This window comes from Netta rufina (assembly GCF_964035555.1).
Source record: "Netta rufina genome assembly, chromosome: 18".
NCBI classification, from domain to species: domain Eukaryota; kingdom Metazoa; phylum Chordata; class Aves; order Anseriformes; family Anatidae; genus Netta; species Netta rufina.
In genome coordinates this window covers 1,979,201-2,003,092 of record NC_140142.1, presented here as the reverse complement: position 1 = coordinate 2,003,092, position 23,892 = coordinate 1,979,201, and the positions used below count along the sequence as shown (strand labels likewise).

At 50.9% G+C, this 23,892-nt stretch overlaps 2 protein-coding genes across 2 annotated transcripts in view; both read left to right on the top strand.

Moving 5' to 3' along the window:
* Window positions 1–936: 936 nt before the first annotated feature.
* The window catches only part of LOC311216124 (olfactory receptor 14C36-like), a gene marked incomplete at both ends in the record, with an annotated part of 50,075 nt that continues 27,119 nt past the window's right edge, over window positions 937–23,892 (top strand). The window contains one exon of the mRNA XM_084297669.1: window positions 937–1,002. Within this exon, the coding sequence (XP_084153795.1) occupies window positions 937–1,002 (66 nt within the window). The remainder of the gene's footprint in view (window positions 1,003–23,892) is intronic.
* LOC311216591 (olfactory receptor 14C36-like) lies at window positions 16,733–17,668 on the top strand (the record flags this gene model as incomplete). The annotated part of the gene is made up of 1 exon (XM_084298124.1): window positions 16,733–17,668. The coding sequence occupies one exon, from the start codon at window positions 16,733–16,735 to the stop codon at window positions 17,666–17,668; it is 936 nt and encodes a 311-aa protein (XP_084154250.1).

Genomic DNA, 23,892 nt, shown 5'->3' with positions numbered 1-23,892 from the left:
GCACAGATCATTTGCAATGAGCAGGAGCTGCATTGTCTGCAGGCAGAGCTGCAGCACAGGACGGTCTGCTGAGTTTCCGTCTGTCCCTCCCTGGCCTTGCCTCCCCTGGCAGGAGCACGCTGGCATTCCTCCTGGCTTCTCCAGCTGGCCGTGCTGCTGCTGGTCTTGTTCCCAGGCTGGCTGGGGATGGGGGTTTCACATGCCCAGGTAGTGAGCCCTCGGTGTGCTTGAGTGAAGGGGAGTACGGGGACAGGGTGAGGGGTGTGGAGATGTGCACTTTGAGCCTGGATTCCTCTGCTCTCAGCAGTGTCTTTGTTCTTTTCAATCAAACATGTGAGTAGAACTTTCCTGCAGCTCTCACAGGGCAGCTGAGACCATACTTGATGGACAGACTGGCTGTCCTCCCTGAAGAACACTGTGCACTAAAGTGACAGTCCCTTTTTCTCTGATAATGATCTACAAGGATTCCCTTTGAGTCCAGTAGAAATAACCAGGGTTTGTGACTTGGAAACACTCTTCAGGAGTGGTGGGACAGCTGAAACAAAAAACTCAAAAAACAAAAATTTAAAATAAAATTAAAAAAAAGCCTCCACAACTCTGCTTTGCAGTTTGGTGACATGGGAGCAACACCGGGGAAAACCTCTTTGAGATCAGGATGGAAGAGAAACTGACATTTCCCCATGTTCCTCTTCACCTCTTGCTGTAGGACAGGACTGATTCCTGCACTGCCCACAGTAGAGCCCCCTGTTCCAACAGACACCGTCAGGCAGAATGAATCAGGATGCATGAAAGGGATCTGCCAAATGTCTGCCAGAAAGTGCACAATAAAAGTGATGATTTTAAATGAGAAATGGAATTAATTTTCCTCTGATGCATTTCTTGTACTTTATTATTCTCATCCTCTTCATTGTTCAGGACCACATCCCGAAAAATAAGATGTCCAACAGAAGCACCATCACAGAGTTCCTCCTGCTGGCATTCGCAGACACGCACGAGCTGCAGCTCCTGCACTTCGCGCTCTTCCTGGGCATCTACCTGGCTGCCCTCCTGGGCAACGGCCTCATCCTCAGCGCCGTAGCCTGCCACCACCGCCTCCACACCCCCATGTACTTCTTCCTCCTCAACCTCGCCCTACTCGACGTGGGCTGCATCTCCACCACTCTACCCAAAACCATGTCCAATGCCCTCTGGGACACCAGAGCAATCTCCTATCAAGGATGTGCTGCACAGGTCTTTTTCTTTCTCTTCTTCATATCAGCAGAGTATTATAACCTTACTGTCATGGCCTACGACCGCTACGTTGCCATCTGCAAGCCCCTGCATTACGGGAGCCTCGTGGGCAGCAGAGCTTGTGCCCAGATGGCAGCAGCTGCCTGGGGCAGTGGCTTTCTCAATGCTGTCCTGCACACGGCCACTACATTTTCCCTGCCCCTCTGCCAAGGCAATGCTGTGGACCAGTTCTTTTGCAAAATCCCCCACATCCTCAAGCTCTCCTGCTCACATGCCTACCTCAGGGAAGTTGGGGCACTTGTGTTTAGTGTTTCTTTAGTCTTTGGTTGTTTTGCTTTCATAGTGCTGTCCTATGTGCAGATCTTCAGGGCAGTGCTGAGGATGCCCTCTGAGCAGGGCCGGCACAAAGCCTTTTCCACGTGCCTCCCTCATCTGGCTGTGGTCTCCCTCTTCATTAGCACTGGCATATTTTCCTACCTGAAGCCCCCCTCCATTTCCTCTCCATCCCTGGACCTGGTCGTTGCACTTCTGTACTCGGTGGTGCCTCCAGCAGTGAACCCCCTCATCTACAGCATGAGGAACCAGGAGCTCAAGAAAGCAGTGAGGAAACTGTTTCCATACATGCTTCTTAAGCATCCATGATGTGTTCAGAAGATGTATTCTTAATAATGTGCAAATATTTTGTTTCACATTATATCGTATCTTTTTTATCATTACTAGTGTTTTCATAACATTATCATTAATAAGAATCCCAAGAGAAATCAAAGAGTATTTGGGAAAATGACACAATTTTTTACATTATTTTTCTCTGTTAGTATTTGAACAATATTTCATTTTGTTTTTTATAATCTCATTCTTACCATTCAGAATGTTACATCTTTTGTAAGGTTGACCACATCATCTAACATACATACAGAACCAGGCTTCCTTGGCAGATAAAGACAAATAAAGATACCATCAGAAATTCATTGGTCTCAGTATCCCTCTCTTCCCAAATCCTCTGGAGCTGGGGGAGCAGCCCCAGCATACAGGATGGGCTCAGGACCAAGAGCCCAGCTTCCACATGTAGAAGCAGTGCATTTGGATTCGACCTTGTGGATCTAGGTGACAGTCCTGTCGTCTCTATAGCAGGGCCGGCACAAAGCCTTTTCCACGTGCCTCCCTCACCTGGCCATGGTGTCCGTCTCCCTCAGGCCTGTCATGGTTGCCTGCCTGAAGCCCTCCTCCATCCCCTCCCCATCCCTGGACCTGGTGGTGGCAGTTCTGTACTCAGTGGTCCCTCCAGCAGAGCATGTCCTCATCTGTAGCATGAGGACCCAGGAGCTCAAGCATGCCTTGTGGATATAGATGACTAGATGTGTCTTGGATACAAGAATTTTTTGATCTGCTTCTGCACATGTCTTATAATGCAAATAATTGGCTTAATACCAGTATACCTGTTTTGTTTTGTTTTGTTTGTGGTTGTGTTTGTGCATATTCTTATTACATTAATTCAGCTAATGAACACCCATTAAGATGATATGGATGTACCTGTTGAATATAGCTCATAGACTCTGTGCATGTGAAGCCATGCTCTCCATGAATTTAACCTTAAGGAAGTTAAGATTTAACTACCTTTTTTGTCTGACGTCCTTCCTCTGAGACCAGGCTCTGCAGGGGCAATGCCCGTGTGCAGGGGTGCAGAGGAAAAGAGTCCCATCCCAGCGGCATAGCCAGGGAGCACCAGCGCTTGGGGCATGCAGAGCTGCTCTCTTGCCACTACTGCCCTCTCCTGCTGAGCTCTGCTGGTGGGGTCAGGCCCGGCTGCTCCTGGAGCTTGGTGCCAACGCTGCTGTGGGGCTGTGCTGGGACTGCAGGCAGGGACAGGCAGTGGGCACGACAGTGGCACAGCTGGCCTCCACTGCAGCACTTCCCTCCTAAGGGGGGATCTCCTCCAAGGTGGACTGAGCAGAGCTCAAGTGCTCAATCTGGTGTGAGCAGGCAGAGGAGAGCTCTGCAGCCCCATGGCACACATAAACCCCAGCAAAGGAGACTGGTGAGTGATTCCTTGCAGCCCTGGGGCAATGGCAGTGACCCCATGAGCTGGATCTGCCTCCCAGCCTGCCCAGCACAGCCCTGCAGAGTGCCCCCGTGCCCCAGGCACTACAGCCCCCTCGCTCTGCAGAGCAGCACTGCCAGCTGGGGCTGGGGCTGCAAGGATGCTTCCCGTGAGGGTCTTGTAGGCTGGCTTCAGGCACATAACTTCTGGATGTGAGCGTGATCTTCACTGTGCACAAGGAGCTGAAAGACCACCAACAGGCACGGGGCTGGAACATTGCCTGAAAGGTCCCTCCTGCCGTAGCACCTCACAGGACTGGCACAGAACTGGCCCCTGTGTCTCAGAGAGGCTGGGAGCCCAGCAGGTGTGTCATGAGCTTGGTGGATCACAACCAGATCACTTCCACCTGGGCAGGTCCTGGCCCAAAAAGGGGGTGTTTTGTAGGTGTGGTATTCTTTGCTCACTGGTGCATCAGAAACACTAAGTCCAGCGAATGGCTGTTAAATGGCCTGTGATGTGACTGCATTCTCAAGTAGCTGACAGGTCACCCTTGACTCCTGGCTGGGATCTGTGCCTTTAGGCTCACATCTGCCAGCGTCCATGGTAGGGCAGCAGAAGGCACTTGCTGTGCATGTAGTTTCTGAGATCGGCTCCTTCTAAGTACCTGGTAGGCCCCATAGTGGAAGAGGTCTGGGGTAGGGGTTGTCATGTCAGAGGTGTCAGCTTTTGCCTGAAGTCATTCTTTAGGACTGCTTTCAGTTTTCTACACAGAGAGGGCCACTGCCTCCAAGATGCTTGGAGCAAACTGAACCATGCATGAGGGTTTGGAAAAGATAGCCTGGGTGCACAGAAACCATTCCATACCTAAAAGTTGGAGGCAGGAAAAAAAATTTTGGGGTGGTATAAGAGCTGCTGGACACATTCTGTAGGGTTCACCTACAGCTTTGGGTTATTTTCCATCCTGACTTGTGTGCCATGTCAGTCTCAAAAAAGGAGCAGCCAACAGATGTGAGGCAGATACTTTGAGATCATGAAAGCCATCAGAAAGCTGCCCCTAGGAAGATGACTGATATGGGGAAGTCAGGAAAAGCCTGGCCAGGAGAGATGTGAGATTTGAGGGAGGAAAGAGAATATTGGCCAGAAAAAATTAATGATTTTTGTGAGTTTAGAACATTCAGGCAATGTTGATTCTGCTGTAACACTGACTTAAAATAGTCATGTATAGCACTTGCACTATTTTAATCACTGACATTAATCGTCAAACCTAAATGCTACTCCACACCCTGACAGGAATCCACTACTCTTATGCCTGACCTCAAAGTATCCCTTCAAGCCAAAACACAGCCTATTGCTGCTTCCCTTTATCTTTAGTCTTTTGCTCACCCTGAACTGATCAGCCTGTGGGCCACAAGGAGGAGACGGGTGGGAATGCTGTGATGAGCTCAGCTCTGCCTGAGGATCTCTTGCCCCAGCAGGAGGAATGTGACTGTGGCAGTGACTGTGAGGTCACTTCTGTCTCTGCAGTTGGTAGGAGAGCAGCAGGAACGTGTCACGGAAAGGGACTGGGAGGTCACTTGTGTCTGTAGCTGGCAGGTCACCCTTGGCTTCTCCCTGGGAGCTGCACTTTTGTGGTGATATCTGGCAGTGGCCCTGCTAGGCCAACAGAAGGCACCTGTTTGACGTGCTGACTGGGGCATCCCCTCTTCCTCCGGATCCAGGAAGACCCAGGCAGAAAGAAGGCCCCCAGATGGGTTGTCCTGTCCCTTCTGCTTGAGTCCATGGCTGGGCAGCAGCAGGCACAAGGCTTGGCTGTGTGTAGCCAAGAAGCTGCAAGGCCAGCAGCAGGGCCCTGGCTTGGAAGCTGCTGCTGAGGTGACTTGTGTCTGCTTGGCTGAGAGGCCGCAGGGAACCTGCTGGGTTGGGATGCCTACTTCAGGAGGGGTTTCCACCCTCATGGAACTTTCCTTTGGCAGTAGGAAAGAGCAGGAGAGAAAAAAGTGCCACAAAGTGTTCCATGGAAGGCTGGCACTTATCACAAAGAGGGAGAAATGTCCCTCAAAGGGTCATGCTGTGGTGCCAGAGGTTACCCTCTGATAAGACCCTGGCTTTGTGTTTCAAGGAACAGCTGGTGAGGGCTGACCAGACATCAGTGAAAGCAAGGCATGAGAGCAAGATGGTGAACTGAGATGGGTGTCTGCAGACTTCAAGAAAATAGGGCAATGTGTGGGACAGCAATGGAAAGCCTGCAAAGGAGAAGGCAGAGGTTGCTGGTAAAAAGGGAAGGCTCTAACAGCCGTGAAGTTTTTGTCCCCTTGGCTAGAGTTTAGGAGGAGATATGTTATATTCATTGTGATGGGGATTTATGGATTCCTTACAACTGTGTGCAGCAGCTCAAAGGTTTCACACCACTGTTGTCCTCACCGCATCACACCGCCCACCACATCCCACGGATCCCTAGGAAAAGCCTTGAGCCAGATGTGGGGGTGCAGAATCTCCGCTTCCAGAGGCTGGGGCCAGACCTTGGCTCTTCTGCATCACCAAAACCAACCAAGACTTTTCTCAGCACAGTGCTTTGCCTGTCTGCAATCATGGCCTCCAATTATCTGCCCTAACAATTCCCTGGGGAGTCTTTGTTAGTAACAGCCCTCAGTGGGGCCCATTAATACTCCAAGTCACTTCAGCTTTTCCTTCTGACTTTACTTTCTCTAGCAGTTGCATCATTGTCTTCTCAGTACCTGAGCTTCATAGACTCAGCACCACAATACACCATGGAACTCATTCAAATGCAGAAATTCCTAACATCTCCTCCATAGTTTTCTTCAAGCTTTCACGCCTTGTGCAGCTAATTGCAGTTTGCATGACGTAGTTAAGGGAAAAGATTTCACAAAGCACATAATAAAAATATTTTTTTGTTTCAAAAGCTGAATTTTGTTGCATTTCAGTTTGGAGCATCATTCTCCTATTGCTATTCATCCAGGGTGACTTCTTTGGAGAACTCCATCGGGAGGAAAAGCAGAGTCTGGAGGTCTGACATCTCCACTGCCAACAGTGGTCTTTGTCCATGTAACTGCAGCCCAGCCCAGCACATGAAACCCTTTCTAAGACAAGTCAGGGGTTCCTTGGGAAACAATTAAAGTAATAAATAACATAAAATAAAATAAAATAAAATAAAATAAAATAAAATAAAATAAAATAAAATAAAATAAAATAAAATAAAATAAAATAAAATAAAATAAAATAAAATAAAATAAAATAAAATTTGAAATGACCATTGGGATCTGAGAAACTGTAAATAAATCTTAGTAGACAACTGGACATCCATAGTCTCTACTGGGTCTTCCATGGAAAGCTCAGGAAGAAAAGTAAAGGAAATATATGTTCATTGGCTGTAGCTGTACCCATGAGCTTGGCCGCTTTTGGGAAATTGTCCCCTTCCAGACATGGAAACCTAAATTGAGTAGAGTGAAAAGAGCTGCCTAGTCAATAGAGTAGGGCAGAGTCCTACTTCCTGTGCTATAGATGCAGAAGGCAAAAAGAATTGCATTGTGCCTGACACTACTCTGGGACGTGTCACCCAGGTAGGTAACTTTGCCTTAGTGCTGACAAGGCCATCACTACACCACACTCCCAAGCTCTACATCTACTCCTTTGCTCTCCAGTCGATGACCCAGCTCATGGATGGCAACTGGTTCATGTCCTTTGTCTCCAGGGCAGCTCTGCCAAAGCCCCACTGGTGGTGCCCTCTTGAAACTTTGAAGTTCCCTCTCCTGATGCAGTCTAAGCCGAGGATGCACATAGCCTCTGGGCCAGTCCCAATGGGGTGCTTGTGCCATTTCTTCCCAGTTAGACTCACTTCAACCTCCAGTACAGTTTTCTCTTGGGCTGCCCCTGTCACTCCAGAAATACAGGTGGGTTCTACCTCTTTCTAGCTTGATGGCATTAGGGTACACTGTGCACCGGTGTCCAGTAGAGCCCAATACATTTGTGGATCTGATGTGCCAGGCCATTAAATATACACAGTCCAGTAAACCTGATTGTCGCTTTTCTTCCTGCCCGCCCCTGTCTGGAAGTAGGACTCCTCTACACCTGCTTGTCGTATTTATAACTGTGTCTGGTAAACAGCCCACTGGAAACACATCCCATCATGGCAAGGGAGAGGGTGCTGACAGTGAGTGAAGGAATTTCGGTGAAGGAATTGGGGCCCAGCAGAGACAAGGAGTCAAGGCAGTGGGGTGGGGGAGGCCAGCAGAAGCAGCCCAAGGGGTGGTGTTGCTTGTGAGGACACGTTTGAGGCAGCAGCCTGAGTGGGCAGCAGCTGTGCTCAGGCAAGGGGAGGCCAGGAAGCGCATGCCAAGAGCGCTCCTGCCAGCAGAGCCAAGGCCGGGGCCGAGCCCAAGGGCAGAGGCAGGCCCAGGGCAGGGGGCTGCAAGGGCCATGCTGAGCTCCCTGCCCCTGCAGCAGCTGTCCTGGCCCTTGGCCTCCTCTCCCCTGCCCCTGCAGCTCTGGGCTCCCTTTGCACAGCCCTGGCTCTGCAGCACCAAGCCCTGCTGGGAGCCCTCCCCTGCATGCTGCCACCTCTCCCTGACGCTGCTGTTGCCCTCTGCCAGGTACTGCCCAGCCCAGCCCAGCCCCTGCCCACCTCTCCCCACCTCCCTGCCCTCTCCCCAGCCCAGTAGCCCAGGCTGTGCTGGTCCCAGGGCAGTGCCCAGTGCAGGCTACTGCAGGGCTCTGGGCACAGCCACCACAGCCCCAGCCCCTCGCAAGGCACCGCAGCTGCTGGCACAAAGGTGGCTCTGGGCCTCTCTAGTGTCTCCTGTTCTGGGGCCAACTATGGTGATGCTGGTGCATTATGCTACGGGTCCATTAAGCTTTTCCTGTGAGACCCATTGGCAGCAGCAATGGAAGAGGCTTCCAGTTTTCAGGGTTTGCCGTGAGCAGCCCCTTGTATTTTTGTGGTGCTAGGAGGGGAGCCAGCAGTGACCCAGGGCTGCACAGTGCCTGCTGCTGCCTGCAGGGACAGGGATGCCACTGCAGAGACAACAGGACTGTCACTAAGGTAGACGATCTCAGGGCTAACCCAAACATAAGAGCACAAGAGAACAAACTGGAAGCCAAGAGAGCAGCAGGGAAAAGGCCACGTCCTGCTGCTGCCCATGGCCATGGCTCCAGGGAAGCAGCAGCCCCAACCCAAAGGCAGCAGAGAGGCAGAGCCCAACAGGCAGTGAGGGGCAGCCCCAAGTGACACTGAGGCTGCTCCTGTATGTCGCAACTGGGCTCTTGGCCCTGAGCCCCTCCTGCATGCTGGGGCTGCTCCCATGAGGACACGGGACCTCTGACCAGTGACATTCTGAATGTATTTCGGATGCCTTCCTTATTGTCTTTATTCACGGAGGAAACCTAGGTCTACAGGTACATGAGATGACTGGGATAAGGTAAATAAATTAGCATGATGATGGTTAAAAAATCCATTATTCAAATAAAAATAATATTTTAAAAAATTAAAGATTTTAAATAAAAAAATTTAAACAATAAAAATTGTTCCCTCAGTTTCCCAAATAACTTCTCATTCCAATTAATATTTTTATTTTACATTATTGATTATGACAATAATAATAGTGAACACAGCACATCTCTGATGCTTAAAAAGCATGTATAGAAACAGTTTTAATCAAAGCATTCCTGAGCTCCTGGTTCCTCATGCTATAGATGAGAGGGTTCATTGCTGGTGGCACCACCGAGTACAGAACTGCCATCACCAGGTCCAGGGATGGAGAGGAGATGGAGGGGGGCTTCAGGTAGGCAAACATGGCAGTGCTGACCATCAGGGAGACCACGGCCAGGTGAGGGAGGCACGTGGAAAAGGCTTTGTGCCGGCCCTGCTCAGAGGGCATCCTCAGCACTGCCCTGAGGATCTGCACATAGGATAACATGATGAAAACAAAGCAACAAAAAGCTAAAGAAACACTAAACACAAGTGCCCCGACTTCCCTGAGGTAGGCATCTGAGCAGGAGAGCTTGAGGATGTGGGGGATTTCACAGAAGAACTGGTCCACAACAATGCCTTGGCAGAAGGGTAGGGAAAATGTGTTGGCTGTGTGCAGGACAGCATTGAGAAAGCCACTGCCCCAGGCAGCTGCTGCCATCTGGGCACAAGCTCTGCTGCCCACGAGGCTCCCGTAGTGCAGGGGCTTGCAGATGGCAATGTAGCGGTCGTAGGCCATGATAGTGAGAATAGAATATTCTGCTGCTATAAAGAAGAGAAAGAATAAGACCTGTGCAGCACATCCTTGATAGGAGATGGCCCTGGTGTCCCAGAGGGCATTGGCCATGGCTTTGGGCAGAGTGGTGGAGATGCAGCCCACGTCGAGGAGGGTGAGGTTGAGGAGGAAGAAGTACATGGGGGTGTGGAGGCGGTGGTGGCAGGCTACGGCGCTGAGGATGAGGCCGTTGCCCAGGAGGGCAGCCAGGTAGATGCCCAGGAAGAGCGCGAAGTGCAGGAGCTGCAGCTCGCGTGTGTCTGCGAATGCCAGCAGCAGGAACTCGCTCACAGAGCTGCTGTTGGGCATTTGCTGACTCTGGACAGTTGACTGTTGAAGAGGAGAAGGCAGACAAATTTCAGATGACACCTAAGAAAAACCTACTGCAAGCCTTAAAGCACACCTAGCCTGAGCCTCTCTCTCTTTGCAGGAGAACCTTTCTGCCGCTGTCTTGCTTGAACTGTGGCTTGTGCTGGCTGAGAGTGGCACTGGTAGAAGGGGCTGCTGTGGCTCCAGAGGAGTCCTTCCTGCTGTGCAGCAGGAGGGAAGCAGGAACACAATGAAAACCTAACTTCAGACCGTTTGTCAAATCCATGAGCTTTCTGTTGTTTTTGGAAACAACTCATCTGAGTGCAGAGTTCAACAGGCAGCTGCCCACTAGCCTTGTTTTCAACTGCCTTGTATCTCCCCTCTCTGAGGATCATCCCACTCAGGTCTTTCCATGAGAAGAATCTGGAGTCAGCTGAGAGCAGAGAAGCCCACTTCAAGTGCAGCTGGATGGAAACCTCACCTTGTCTCTGGAGGACTGAGAAGAACCTCAGCTCTTCCCTCTTTGCCTTACTCCAGCTGCCAACAGACAGCCATCCAGCTGTATGGACAGGGCCTTAGCGTGGAGGTGTCTTCTCCTTGGGTCACCTGGATAACACAAGGATGCCACGAGAGAGCTGCATCCTGCTGGAGAACAGCCTGCAGCCCAGGAGGATGCCCCACAGACAGAGCTGGATATCTGAAAGCTGGAGTGTCCCATATCCCAGCTGCACTCCTGCAGGGTCTGGAGGAGGCTTGGCCACTCTACTCATAGCTGTCTAGGGGTACCTGGCTTAGGGCACTGCAAGGGGCTTCTGCCAGATTTCCTCACCTCGCAGGGCAACCCAGCAGGGCTCTCAAAGCCTACTGCATTGCCCACTGCCCTCCCAGAAACAAGACCCAGCACAAGACCCTTCCAGGACCTGCAGCTGCATGGCACTGCAGCCAGACCCATACCTTGTCAAGGGCTGTGCAGGTTTCTCCTGCAGGCAGCTCTCAGCATCCTCCCACTGCCAAGTGCTTTCAGCCCCTCTCTCCTTCTCTCCTCTGTGTGCCAGCTGCAGTCAGAGCCCCCAGACCTGCTGTGCTGTGCAGAGGAGCTGCTCCTGGGCACAGCTGTCTCTCTGCACCACGGCCCTCTTGCCACGAGCTCTCTCTGTCCCACGAGCCCGGCCCAGCTCAGCAGCACAGCACCAGCCCAAGGCACTGGAATCACCCCTCTGGGGGCTTTGCTGATGAGCCCACGAACCTCAGGCACTCAGAGACAATTGAAGACATCTCTCCAGAAGTGCAAGTCAGAGGCAAGTTTCCTGCAGTGTCCCCCTGAGGGCCAGCACTGACACAGCCTCCCTTGGAGCTCGTTAGAGCAGAACACTGGAGGCAGTGAGGACAAGGAGACAAAGGCAGTGTGAAGGTGACACTGATGTGTAGGAAAACTGGATGTGTGTCACCAAGCACAAGGGACAGGCCTTGACCCCTGTCCCCTGGGAAGGGAGATCCTTTCCCTTCACACCTTGCTCAGGGCTCTTTGTGGGGCAGTAGGAGATGGGGATGTGCATGGCCAAGTGCAGGAGAATGGTACGACCCCTGCCTGGTTCATGGGTGGGGGTGAGCAGGCAATGAGGCCCTGGTGCTTTAACGATCAGCTGTCTCCTCATAGGCCTCAGTGGCAGAGACAACAGCCATAGCCATGGACACAAAGACCTGGGTTCTTTTTGGACTTTGAGCCTTGCCACAGCACTTGATCCTCTCCACACCTGGCTGCACTAGGGAATCCCAGACCTGTACCTCTTTCCCTGTACCTGTATACAATTTTGGGGGGGTTGTCTCACTGAATATGAACTGAGTCTGACAACTCAGATCTTCTTGGTGGCCATGCTTTTCATAAGGCAGCTCTCTAGGAAGCTGGCCTTGCTTCTGGTGAGCAGACACCACTGCTCGTATGGCATCCCTCGTGGTGCCCAGGCCCTCCTCCTCCTGGGCACTGCTCACTCAGCAGGGTCCCAGTCTGCCCTGATGTGTGGGGTTCCTCTTCTTCTGGTGCAGTACTGGGCTCTTCTCCTTGTAAATGTCAGGAGGTCTCTGTAGGCAAATTCCTGCAGATTCTCAAGGTTCCCCTGGACAGATGCTCCATTCTGTCAGCTGTTAATGTCTGCAGGCAGAAGGCTCATAGTGATTGTGCTGTCTCTCACAAAGCAATGGCAGCAGGAGTTTGCAGGGCAGTTTGGATAATACACGAGTAACTACTTGAATGGAATTACAGCACAGAACCACTGAAGGGTATGGGATAGAAGGCTGCTAGATTCCTCTTTTTCTGTTCTTCCTTCTCATGCATGCTGTTACTTACAAAACACTGCACTGTATCATCTAATAGGAAGGAAATTAAGTCTATCCCAGCCAACACATGGACAATATCCACCCCATATTCCATACCATCTGCATCATGCTCAGCTCCAGTACTTTCCAATTAATCACTAGCACCTTTTCTCTGTTGATATATGCAGAGCGATATCATGCCCTTAGTCTGTGGGTGTCCTGGAGCTGGCTAGGATCGAGGTAATTTTCCTCCTAGGAGCTGGTATGAAGCTGTGTTTTGGATTCAGCATGGGAAGAATGCTGATTATACACTGATGGCTTAGTTATTGGCCAGCATTGGAGGGCTGGGGGTGCCTGCAAAGCTGGTGGGGACAGAAGCAGGACAGCTGACCTCAAGAAGCCAAAGGGATATTCCAGACCACACGACGTCGTGCTGAACAATCAATATGGGGTGGCTGGCCAGGGTAGGGAGTACCACTACTGTGGGACACGCAATCACCATCATGATTGTCACCATCATTGCTCATATTATTTCTCTTCCCTTTCTGTCCTATTAAACTGTCTTTATCTCAATCCAAGATGTATTTATTTATTTATTTAAGTATTTTATCTTTTTTCACCTCCTCATTCTCTCCTGTATCTGCTCGGGGTGTAGCAGGGTGTGTGTGTGAGGGAATGGCTGTGTGGTGCTGTGCTGCCTCCCGGGTCAAACCACACTCTTTTGGTGCCGAACATGGAGCACAAATTTTGAGCAAATGGCAGATCTGACCACAGCATGTTAAAAGAAAGCTATTATAAGCATTAGTTGATTTTAACAGTTGGTGATCACAAAGTTGATTTCCTTCCTTCCTTCCTTCCTTCCTTCCTTCCTTCCTTCCTTCCTTCCTTCCTTCCTTCCTTCCTTCCTTCCTTCCTTCCTTCCTTCCTTCCTTCCTTCCTTCCTTCCTTCCTTCCTTCCTTCCTTTCTCTCTCTTTCTCTCTTTTTCTTTTAAGCTCAGATCTGTTGTGCTAAATTTCAGAATTGTGTTGCATAGCACATTACTTACTGTATGTCTCCCCTGTCATGCTGTTTACCTTTTCTGATGGCTGCGTCAAGTTTATTCTTTTGATGTGTTGTGTAACACTGGCTTATGATATGATAAAAATCCTGGTCATGAGACTAATCTGGTACTTGTACTCAGCATTGCCATTGCCAATATACCTTGGGAGCCATCTCTCAGAAACTGTTAAGAACTACACTCTGGACCTTTTCTCCTCAGGAAACCAAGCCATGGGGAGACAAGGGGAGGACACTTTTCCCCACTTGTTCACTCTCCCTTTCTCTTTCACCTCACCCTTCTCCTCCAGGCTACTTACACTGACTCTTCAAAGTTTGGAATATCCTTGGGATGGTCAAACCAGCACGCTCCTATTGTTATGTCTCCTGAATGTGTTTCAGGACTACTTAAGAATACCATTCAGATTTCTGTCTGGTGGCAGGAGAGTTTGGAGTGGCAGGGAGTGAGGGAGGATCTGGGCAGGCACCTACGACAGTCAACACCTCCAGAACTTTGGAACTTCACCCCGAGCAAATGCAGAATCCTAAAAAAAAATGGTTAAATGCTTGAAAAGGAGGTGTTATCACCCTGGCATTTCCAAAGAGACACATGCCACTGCAGTGTGCTGGGTCTTGGCCTGTGCTTACAGAGCCACCATCAATGCCACTCCAGCCTCTGTGAAAAGCCCTGCAGTCACTCCAACCCCTCTGACAGACCCTGCAGCTACTACAGCATCTGCAAAATGCCCTGCAGCAACTCCAGCTCTTTTTCTGGGCCCTGTGTCTGAGCCAGAAAACCAAGCTCTGTCTGTATCACTTGCTCCCATATGCAAGAAAAAACAATGGATGTGAAAGTCAGTTAGTCAGAAGATGAGGCAGGCTTCAGAAAAGCTGGGCCATCATATAAGTAGGAGGACGAAGAGAAAGAAGTCATAAGAGCATCAGTAATCATGCGATCCCTATCCCTATGCTGCTCTGGTGCTGGGAGAAACAGCACCCCTCCCTGGAATTAGAGGGCAGGAAAGGAGATATGGTGGGTACACACCATGTGCCACCCTGTGGTTTTACCTGTGTGACCATGGAGAGCACATGAGAAAGTGGGATGGAAAATCTAGAGGCACGGGTGTGTGAGTGGCAAGGAAAAACAATCACTAAAAGGGGTTCTTAGAGAACTGCTGCTCCAATTTCCAGCGGGCTGTCCTACAGACACAGTACTGAATACTATGAGCAGGACTAGAGGGGCTGTGCCTCCAGCCAGGGGGAGGAAGGGGATAGTTGGATTTATTGGACTGTGGGGATTCGATGGCCTTGCACATCAGACCCACAGAAGTATCAGGAGCTAGTGAGCACCACTGCACAGTGAACCCTAATGCCATCAAGCTACAGAGGGTCGAACCCATTTGTATGTCTGCAGTGACAGGGGGATCCCAACTCTGAACTGTACTGGAGGCTGAAGTGTGTCTAAGTTGGAAGGAATGGAAAAAGCACCCCACTGACACTGCCCCAGAGACTATGTGCATCCTTGGAAGAGACTGCTTCAGGAGAGGATAGATATTTCAGGGACCCAAAAGGGTATCGGTGGGCTTTTGGCATAGCTGCCTTGGAGACAGAGGACATTATACTGTTGTCTGCCTTGCCTTGGTCTCTCACAGGACCCTTCTGTTGTGGGGTTGATGAGGGCTGAAGGACAGCTGGTGCCAATCCCTCCCACAGCTGTGCACCTGAGTCAGTATAGCACCAACCGAGTGCACTAACAGAGGCCTATCGTGGCCTGAATGAAGTCCCGCAATGCTGAGTGCTGCCATGCCAGCAGCATGATTCAGACTGCCCTGGAAGAGGAGGAAGCTCCTGAGCACCTGCACTACATCGATGGCATCACTGGGTGGGGTGACACAGCAGAGGGAGTATTAGAGAAAGGGAAGAAAATACTCCAAATTCCTCCGAGAGCTGATTTTGCACAAAAAGAAATTAAGGTCAAGGGACATGCATAAGAGATCCCGATGCCGGCTGGCCAGGGTCAGTGGGACCAATGCTCAGGGATAGGTTGAGCATCGGTGAGGGGTTTCTCAACAATTGCATGGTGCATCACTTGCCTTGTACATATTATTATTAATATTATTATAGTTATTGTTATTATTAATATTTTATCTTCATTTTCTGTCTTTTAAAATATTAAATCATTCATTATTGTCTGCGCCCTTGTGCTTGGTGACACACATCCAGTTTTCCTACACATCAGTGTCACCTTCACATTGCCTTTGTCTCCTTGTCCTCACTGCCTCCAGGGTTCTGCTCTAACGAGCTCCAAGGGAGGCTGTGTCAGTGCTGGCCCTCAGGGGGACACTGCAGGAAACTTGCCTCTGACTTGGACTTCTGAAGAGATGTCTTCAATTGTCTCTGAGTGCCTGAGGTTTGTGGGCTCATCAGCAAAGCCCCCAGAGGGGTGATTGCAGTGCCTTGGGCTGGTGCTGTGCTGCTGAGCTGGGCCGGGCTTGTGGGACAGAGAGAGCTCGTGGCAAGAGGGTCCTGGTGCAGAGAGACAGCTGTGGCCAGGAGCAGCTCCTCTGCACAGCGCAGCAGGGCTGGGGGCACTGCCTGCAGAGACACAGTGCTTAAAGACAGGCAGAAGTGGCAGGATGCACAGAGCTCACTGGGGGAGAACATTTCCCAGCCCTGAACACAGTAAGTCTCTGGATGGAGGGCAATGCAGTGGCAGGTCCTGGAGGAAGGAGAAGCCGGGGGTGCAGGCAGGGGTGCCCAGGGCTGCGGTGCAGAGCAGGGTCCCTGCTGTGCCCCAGGGGCTGTGTGCCAGGGCAGGGCCTGTGCTGCTTGCCAGGCTCAGCACTCAGCCTGCCTGGGGAGCTGCCCAGGGGCTTGGGCAGAAGAAGGGCAGGGCAGGAGCTGCCTGCAAAGAGAAGGCACTTTCTGCACTCTCTGCCTGCCTCTTCCTGCTCTGATTGTGGGGTAGGCTCTATATTAACAGGGTAGTGGGGCAGCCTCTATGCTATCGGCGTAGTTGGATTTGCACTGGTGACTGAGCTTCCTATTCCATTGAATTGAGACACAAACAAGTTAGTGATGCACCTGAGAATATCCCTTCTCTTCTCTCTGCTTACAGACTGCACCAGGGCTTTTCTAAGCTGTTCTTTAGGACTTGCAGACAAGGGGATGTGGTTTTTCAGCACAACCTCTGTGTGCATCCATCCCGCAGGTGAGTGCTGCAAGCAGCCAGCAGCTGGGTACCAGGGAATGGACAGAGCAGCCCTCCTGGATGTGCCCTCTGGTTTAGGTGTGCCTCCACAGCAATGACATTAACCATTTCACTAGATTAGAGATGTCCCACTGGGGACTGATGGGCAGAAGTGGTTGCTGTGTACAGGACGCTCAGCAAGCAGAAAGCAGGACTCCAGACAAGGAGATAGACAAAGGTCCTCTTGGAAACGGGTAATGTAAGGCTTTTACTGGGAATTTTAGTCAGAGACTTTACTCATAAGAGTTTATACTTTATATTTTCTTTCATTTCACAGGCTCTATGTCCAAAGTCAGCAAATGCCCAACATCAGCTCTGTGAGCGAGTTCCTCCTGCTGGCATTCGCAGACACGCAAGAGCTGCAGCTCCTGCACTTCACGCTCTTCCTGGGCATCTACCTGGCTGCCCTCCTGGGCAACGGCCTCATCCTCAGTGCTGTAGCCTGTGACCACCGCCTCCACACCCCCATGTACTTCTTCCTCCTCAACCTCGCCCTCCTCGACCTGGGATCCATCTCCACCACTCTGCCCAAAGCCATGGCCAATGCCCTCTGGGACAACAGGGCCATCTCCTATCAAGGGTGTGCTGCCCAACTCTTTCTCTTTGCTTTCCTGGTTGGAGCAGAGTATTCCCTTCTCACTGTCATGGCCTATGACCGCTACGTTGCCATCTGCAAGCCCCTGCACTATGGGAGCCTTGTGGGCAGCAGAGCTTGTGCCCAGATGGCAGCAGCTGCCTGGGGCAGTGGCTTTCTCAATGCTGCCCTGCACACGGCCAACACATTTTCCCTGCCCCTCTGCCAAGGCAATGCTGTGGACCAGTTCTTCTGTGAAATCCCCCAGATCCTCAAGCTCTCCTGCTCAGATGCCTACCTCAGGGAAGCTGGGGCACTTGTTCTTACTGTTTCTTTATGCTTTGGTTGTTTTGTTTTCATTGTTTTCTCCTATGTGCAGATCTTCAGGGCTGTGCTGAGGATGCCCTCTTCTCAGGGCCGGCACAAAGCCTTTTCCATGTGCCTCCCTCACCTGGCTGTGGTCTCCCTCTTTGTCAGCACTGCCATGTTTGCCTATCTGAAGCCCCCCTCCCTCTCTTCCCCATCCATGGATCTTATTGTGTCAGTTCTCTACTCAGTTGTTCCTTCATCAGTGAACCCCCTCATCTACAGCATGAGGAACCAGGAGTTCAAGGATGCAGTAAGGAAACTGTTTGGATACATGCTTCTTTGCAATCAATAATGTTTGTGAGTTCCATGATTATTTCAGGAACTGTGAGGAAAATTTTTGTTACTATATTTCTCTATAAATATTTTCTACATTTTTTTTCTTTTGATTTATATTATGTTATCCTTAACCTGCTACCTGATTTTCTTATTTCTATTTTTTCATTTATAGTGACCCAGTCATCTAATTATTGAAAGAAGCAGGTTATGTAGAGAAACATAATAAATAAAAAACAAAAACAAAACAAAACAAAAAAAAACATCAGAACTACATTTTATCAGCTGCCATCTCTTTCCATCCCCTCTGGAGCTGAGGTAGCAGCCCCAGCACACAGGAGGGGCTCAGGGCCAAGAGCCCAGCTGCTACATGGAGTTTGGGTGGGGGCTGTTGCTTCTCTGGAGCCATGGCCATGGCCAGCAGCAGGACGTGGCCTTGTCACTGCTGCTCTCTTTTGTCTTTCAGTGTGTTCTCCTGTGCTCTTTTATTCGGATAAGCTGTCAGATCTCATAGGCCTTGGTGACAGTCCTGTTCTCTCTGCAGTGGCATCCCTGTGGCTGCAGACAGCAGCAGGCACTGTGCAGCCCTGGGTTACAGCTGGCCTCCCGGATAGCACCACAGTAACAGGAGGGTCTTGCTCTGGGCAAACCCAGAAGCCTGGACGCCTCTCCAAAGCTGCTGCCAGGAACATAGCCAAGAGGTTGCTCCCTGCTCTTCTGTTTTCTGGGGTTCTAGTGCCGGGTTTTTCACCTGGGGCTCAACAACCCCAAACAGAGCTACAGGCTGGGAGATGAGTGGTTGGAGAGCTGCCTGGCAGAGAAGGACCTGGGAGTACTGGTTGATAGTCGGATGAATATGGGCCAGTAGTGTGCTCAGGTGGCCAAGAAGACCAACAGCATCCTGGCTTGCATAAGAAGCAGTGTGGCCAGCAGGTCCAGGGAAGTGATTGTCCCCCTGTACTCAGTTGAGGTACTGAGAGGAGAGTGATGTAACCACTTGAGAAGCTAAAGTCAGAAGGAAAAGCTGAAGTGACTTGGAGTATTAATGGGCCCCACTGAGGGCTGTTACTAACAAAGCCTCCCCAGGGCCTTGTTAGGGCAGAAAATTGGAGGCCATGGTTACAGACAGGCAAAGCACTGTGCTGAGAAAAATCTTGGTTGGTTTTAATGAAGCTGAAGGGCCAAGGCCTGACCACGGCCACTGGGAGAGGAGACCCTGCACACCCATGTCTGGCTCAGGGCTAGTCTTGGGGTCTGTGGGATGTGGTGGGTACTGTGATGCTACTAGAAGAACTTCATTTTGACACCTCCGCAGCCCTGCACAGTGTTGCAAGGAAGCAATGCCAACTGTCAGCATGCCAAGCAGGTGCCTTCTGCTGGCCTAGCAGGGCCACTGCCAGACGTCAGCTCAAAAGTCCAGATCCCAGGGAGAAGGCAAGGCTGACCTGCCACCTCCAGACACAAGTGACCTCACAGTCCCTTTCTGTGACACGTTCCTGCTGCTGCCATATCAAGTGCAGAGACAGAAGTGACCTCACAGTCCCTGCCACAGTTATGATCCTCCTCCTAGGGCAGGAGATGCTGAGGCAGAGCTGAGCTCCTCAGAGCATTCCCACCAATCTCCTCCTTGTGGCCCACAAGCTGATCAGATCAGGATGAGCAAGAGAGTAAAGATAAGGAAAAGGGGCTATGGGCTGAGTTTTGGCTTGAAGGGATACTTTGAGGTCAGGCATAAGAGTAGTGGATTCCTGTCAGGGTGTGGAGTAGCATTTAGAATTGACAATTAATGTCAGTGATTAAAGTAGTGCAAGGGCTTTACATGACTATTTTAAGTCAGCGTTACAGCAAAATTAACATTGCCTGAATGTTCGAACCTCACAGAAATCATTAATTTCTGCTGGCCAAACTCCTTTTCCCTCCCTCAAATCTCACATCTCTCCTGGCCAGGCTTCTCCTGACTTCCCCATATCAGTCATTTTCTTAGGGGCAGCTTTCTGATGGCTTTCATGATCTCAGAGTATCTGTCTCATATCTTTTGGCTACTCCTTTCTTGAGATTGACGTGGCACCTAAGTCAGGATGGTGAAGAACACAAAGGCTGTAGGTAAACCATGCACAATGTGCCCAGCAGCTCTTGTACCACCCCAAAATTTTGTTTCCTGCCTCCAACTTTTAGATATGGAATGGCTTCTTTGCACCCAGGCTATCTTTTTCCAAACCCTCATGCATGGTTCAGTTTGCCGCAAGCGTCTTGGAGGCAGTGGCCCCCTCTGTGTCGAAAACTGAAAGCAGTCCTAAAGGATGACTTCAGGCAAAAGCTGACACCTCTGACATGACAACCCCTACCCAAGACTTATTCCACTATGGGGCCTACCAGGTACTTAGAAGGAGCCGATCTCAGAAACTACATGCACAGCAAGTGCCTTCTGCTGCCCAAACCATGGACACTGGCAGATGTGAGCCTAAAGGCACAGATCCCAGCCAGGAGTCAAGGGTGACCTGTCAGCTACTTCAGAATGCAGTCACCTCACATGCTATTTAACAGCCATTCACTTCCTGCTGGACTTAGTGTTTCTGAGGCACCACTGAGCTTATAATGCCACACCTACAAAACACCCCCTTTTTGGGCCAGGACCTGCCCAGGTAGAAGTGATCTGGTTGTGATCCTCCAAGCTCATGGCACACCTGCTGGGCTCCCAGCCTCTCTGACACACAGGAGCCAGTTCCGTGCCAGTCCTGGGAGGTGCTAGGGCAGGAGGGACCTTGCAGGCAATGTTCCAGCCCCGTGCCTGTTGGCGATCTCTCAGCTCCTAGTGCACAGTGAAGATCATGTTTTTATCCAGAAGCCATGAGACTGAAGCTGACATTCAGGGGAAGCACCCTCCAAGCCCCAGCCCCAGTCCCAGCTGGCAGTGGTGCTCTGCTGAGCGAGGGGGCTGTGGTGCCTGGGGCATGGGGACACTCTGCAGGGCCATGCTGGGCAGGCTGGGAGGCAGACCCAGCTCATGGGGTCACTGCCATTGCCCCAGGGCTGCAAGGAATCCCTCACCAGGCTTCTTTGCTGGGGCTTTTGTGTGCCCTGGGGCTGCAGAGCTCTCCTCTGCCTGTTCACACCAGATTGAGCACTTGAGCTCTGCTCAGTCCACCTCAGACAGGCTCACGCTCCGTGGGCTCCATTCACTGCTCTCTCCTGGGCTCACACAGCCCCAGAAAAGAAGTCTGGTGAGTGATTTTTTGCAGGCCTGGGGCAATGGCAGTGATATTTCCTTGTTTCTCATGGTCTTCTCACAAGTCTTTCTCATAGCCTTTCCCACTGCCCAGCACTGCCTCCCAGGTGGGAATAAGCCAACCTTCAGATGGGCCTTGGTCTTCTTCAGTCTTCCTGCTGCTTATTAGGACCTTCCAGACTCCTCACAGAGCTCAGAGGGAGCCTTCTTGTGCAGTGTGTGGCCCTGCACTGGCTCTGACTGTGACGAAGTAATTCTCTGCAGAGCAGCCCCTGTGGTGCTGTGTTTTCAATATGTGAGCGTACTGGGCCTGGCTGGGATGGAGTTAACTTTTCCTGTAGAAGCCCACACAGTGCTGTGCTCTGCTTGAGTAGCTAGAACAGCACTGGTATCACGGTTGTGTTTTGTCTACTGCTGAGCAGTACTGTCATAGCATCAGGAATCCCTCTAATCGTCCCTCCCCAAAGAGCCAGCAGGCTGCGGGTGCACAAGAGACAGAGAGGGGACATCACCAGGGCAGCTAACCTAAACCAGCCACAGAGATATTCCATACCATATGATGTCACACTCAGCAATAGAAGGTGGAAAATGGAAGGAGAGGGGAGAGGTGAGCTCCCGTTATGAAAACGACTGTCCTCCTGAAAATAAGCTCTATCTATTGAGGCCCTGTTTCAAGGAAGTGGTCAAGCATCACTGTCACAAATAGTTTTGCTATTTTTTTTTTAAATAACGTCTCTCAAAGGAGATGGGAATGCACTGCAGCTGAGACCTATGAATTTCTGCTTGCTTCTTTATTGTCTATAGCTACACGGAAAGCCTGGCTTTAGATATACATGAGATAATTATGAAAAGTAAAGAGATAAATGAACAGGTAGGAGGCTAACATGACATTAATTAAATCGACACCACAACTTGGAGAACATATTTATCAAGAAAAATAAAACCAAATTGCTTTCCTAACTGTTTCTGAGATAAACTCAGAACGTAAAGGCACATTATTTTTTTTTTAAAGAAATATGTATTCAAACAATTTCCTCAGTGCATCCTTGAGCTCCTGGTTCCTCATGCTGTAGATGAGGGGGTTCACTGCTGGAGGTAACATGGAGTACAGAAAAGATACTGCAAGGTCCAGGGATGGGGAGGAGAATGAGGGGGGCTTCAGGTAGGTAAACATGATAGTGCTGACAAACAGGGAGACCACGGCCAGGTGAGGAAGGCACGTGGAAAAGGCTTTGTGCCGGCCCTGCTCAGAGGGCATCCTCACCACTGTCCTGAGGATCTGCACATAGGATAACATGATGAAAACAAAGCAACAAAAGGCTAAAGAAACACTAAAAACTAGTGCCTCAACTTCCCTGAGGTAGGCATCTGAGCAGGAGAGCTTGAGGATGTGGGGGATTTCACAGAAGAACTGGTCCACAGCATTGCCTTGGCAGAAGGGCAGGGAAAATTTAGTGGCCGTGTGCAGGACAGCATTGAGAAAGCCACTGCCCCAGGCAGCTGCTGCCATCTGGGCACAAGCTCTGCTGCCCACGAGGCTCCCGTAGTGCAGGGGCTTGCAGATGGCAACGTAGCGGTCATAGGCCATGACAGTGAGAAGGGAATACTCTGCTGTGATAAAGAAGACAAAGAGAAAGACCTGTGCAGCACACCTTTGATAGGAGATGACCCTGGTGTCCCAGAGGGCATTGGCCATGGCTTTGGGCAGAGTGGTGGAGATGCAGCCCAGGTCGAGGAGGGCGAGGTTGAGGAGGAAGAAGTACATGGGGGTGTGGAGGCGGTGGTGGCAGGCTATGGCGCTGAGGATGAGGCTGTTGCCCAGGAGGGCAGCCAGGTAGATGCCCAGGAAGAGCGCGAAGTGCAGGAGCTGCAGCTCGCGCGTGTCTGCGAATGCCAGCAGGAGTAATTCACTCACAGAGCTGATGTTGGGCATTTTCTGACATTGAACACTGCTGTCTGTAGAGAATGAGAAGGTAGAAAAATTTTAGAAGACAATTCTCTGAGGAAAACCTACTACAAGCCTTAGAGCACTCTCATCTGAAGCCTCTCTTTGCAAAAGGATCTTTCTGCAGCTTTATCGCTTGAGTCCCAGCTGATGCTGGGTGAGACTGGCACTGCAAGCATGCAGTACTGGGGACTTTAGAGGTGTCCTTCCTTCTGTGAAGCAGTCAGAAAGCAGGAACAAGGGGGAAACTCAAGTTCAGTCCACTTATGGGATCCATGAACTTTGCAGGGTTGTTGCAAAAAACACCTCCAACCACACTGTAGAGCGAGTCAGATTTTATTATGCTTAGTAGAACAATCACACTCTTGTGTTTCCAAAGAAGTAGAGACAGCTTAAAGCAAAGAAGCCCCAACCCCAGTGCAGATGGACAGAATCCTCACCTTATCTCCAGGTACATGAGCAGGATCTCAGCTTTTCCCTCTTCTCCAAGAGTGCGGAAGCCTCATTCCAGCTGCCCACAGACAGCCATCCAGCAGCACAGACATGGGTTTAGTACAGAGGTGTCTTCTCCTTGAGGTACCTGGATAACACAAGGATGCCAGGAGAGAGCTGCATCCTGCGGGAGAGAAGAATGCAGCCCAGGACAATGCCCCACGGACAGAGCTGGATATTCGAAATCTGGGGCGTCCCAATACCCAATCTGCATCCCCTGCAGTGTCTGGAGGAGACTTGGATACCCAACTCTTGGCTAAAAAGGGCAGCTGGGTTATGACACTCCAAGGGGCTTCTGCCAGACTTCCTCACCTTGCACTGCAACCCAGCAGGACTCTCAAAGCCTACTGCATTACTCACTGCCCTCCCAGAAACAAGACCCAGCGGAAGACCCTTCCAGGACCTGCAGCTGCATGGCCCTCCAGCCAGACCCTTACCTTGTCAAGGGCTGTGCCGGTTTCTCCTGCAGGCAGCTCTCAGCATCCTCCCACTGCCAACTTCCTCCGAGCCCTCTCTCCTTCCCTCCTCTCTGTGTGCCAGCTGCGGTCAGAGCCCCCAGCCCTACTGCGCTGTGCAGTGG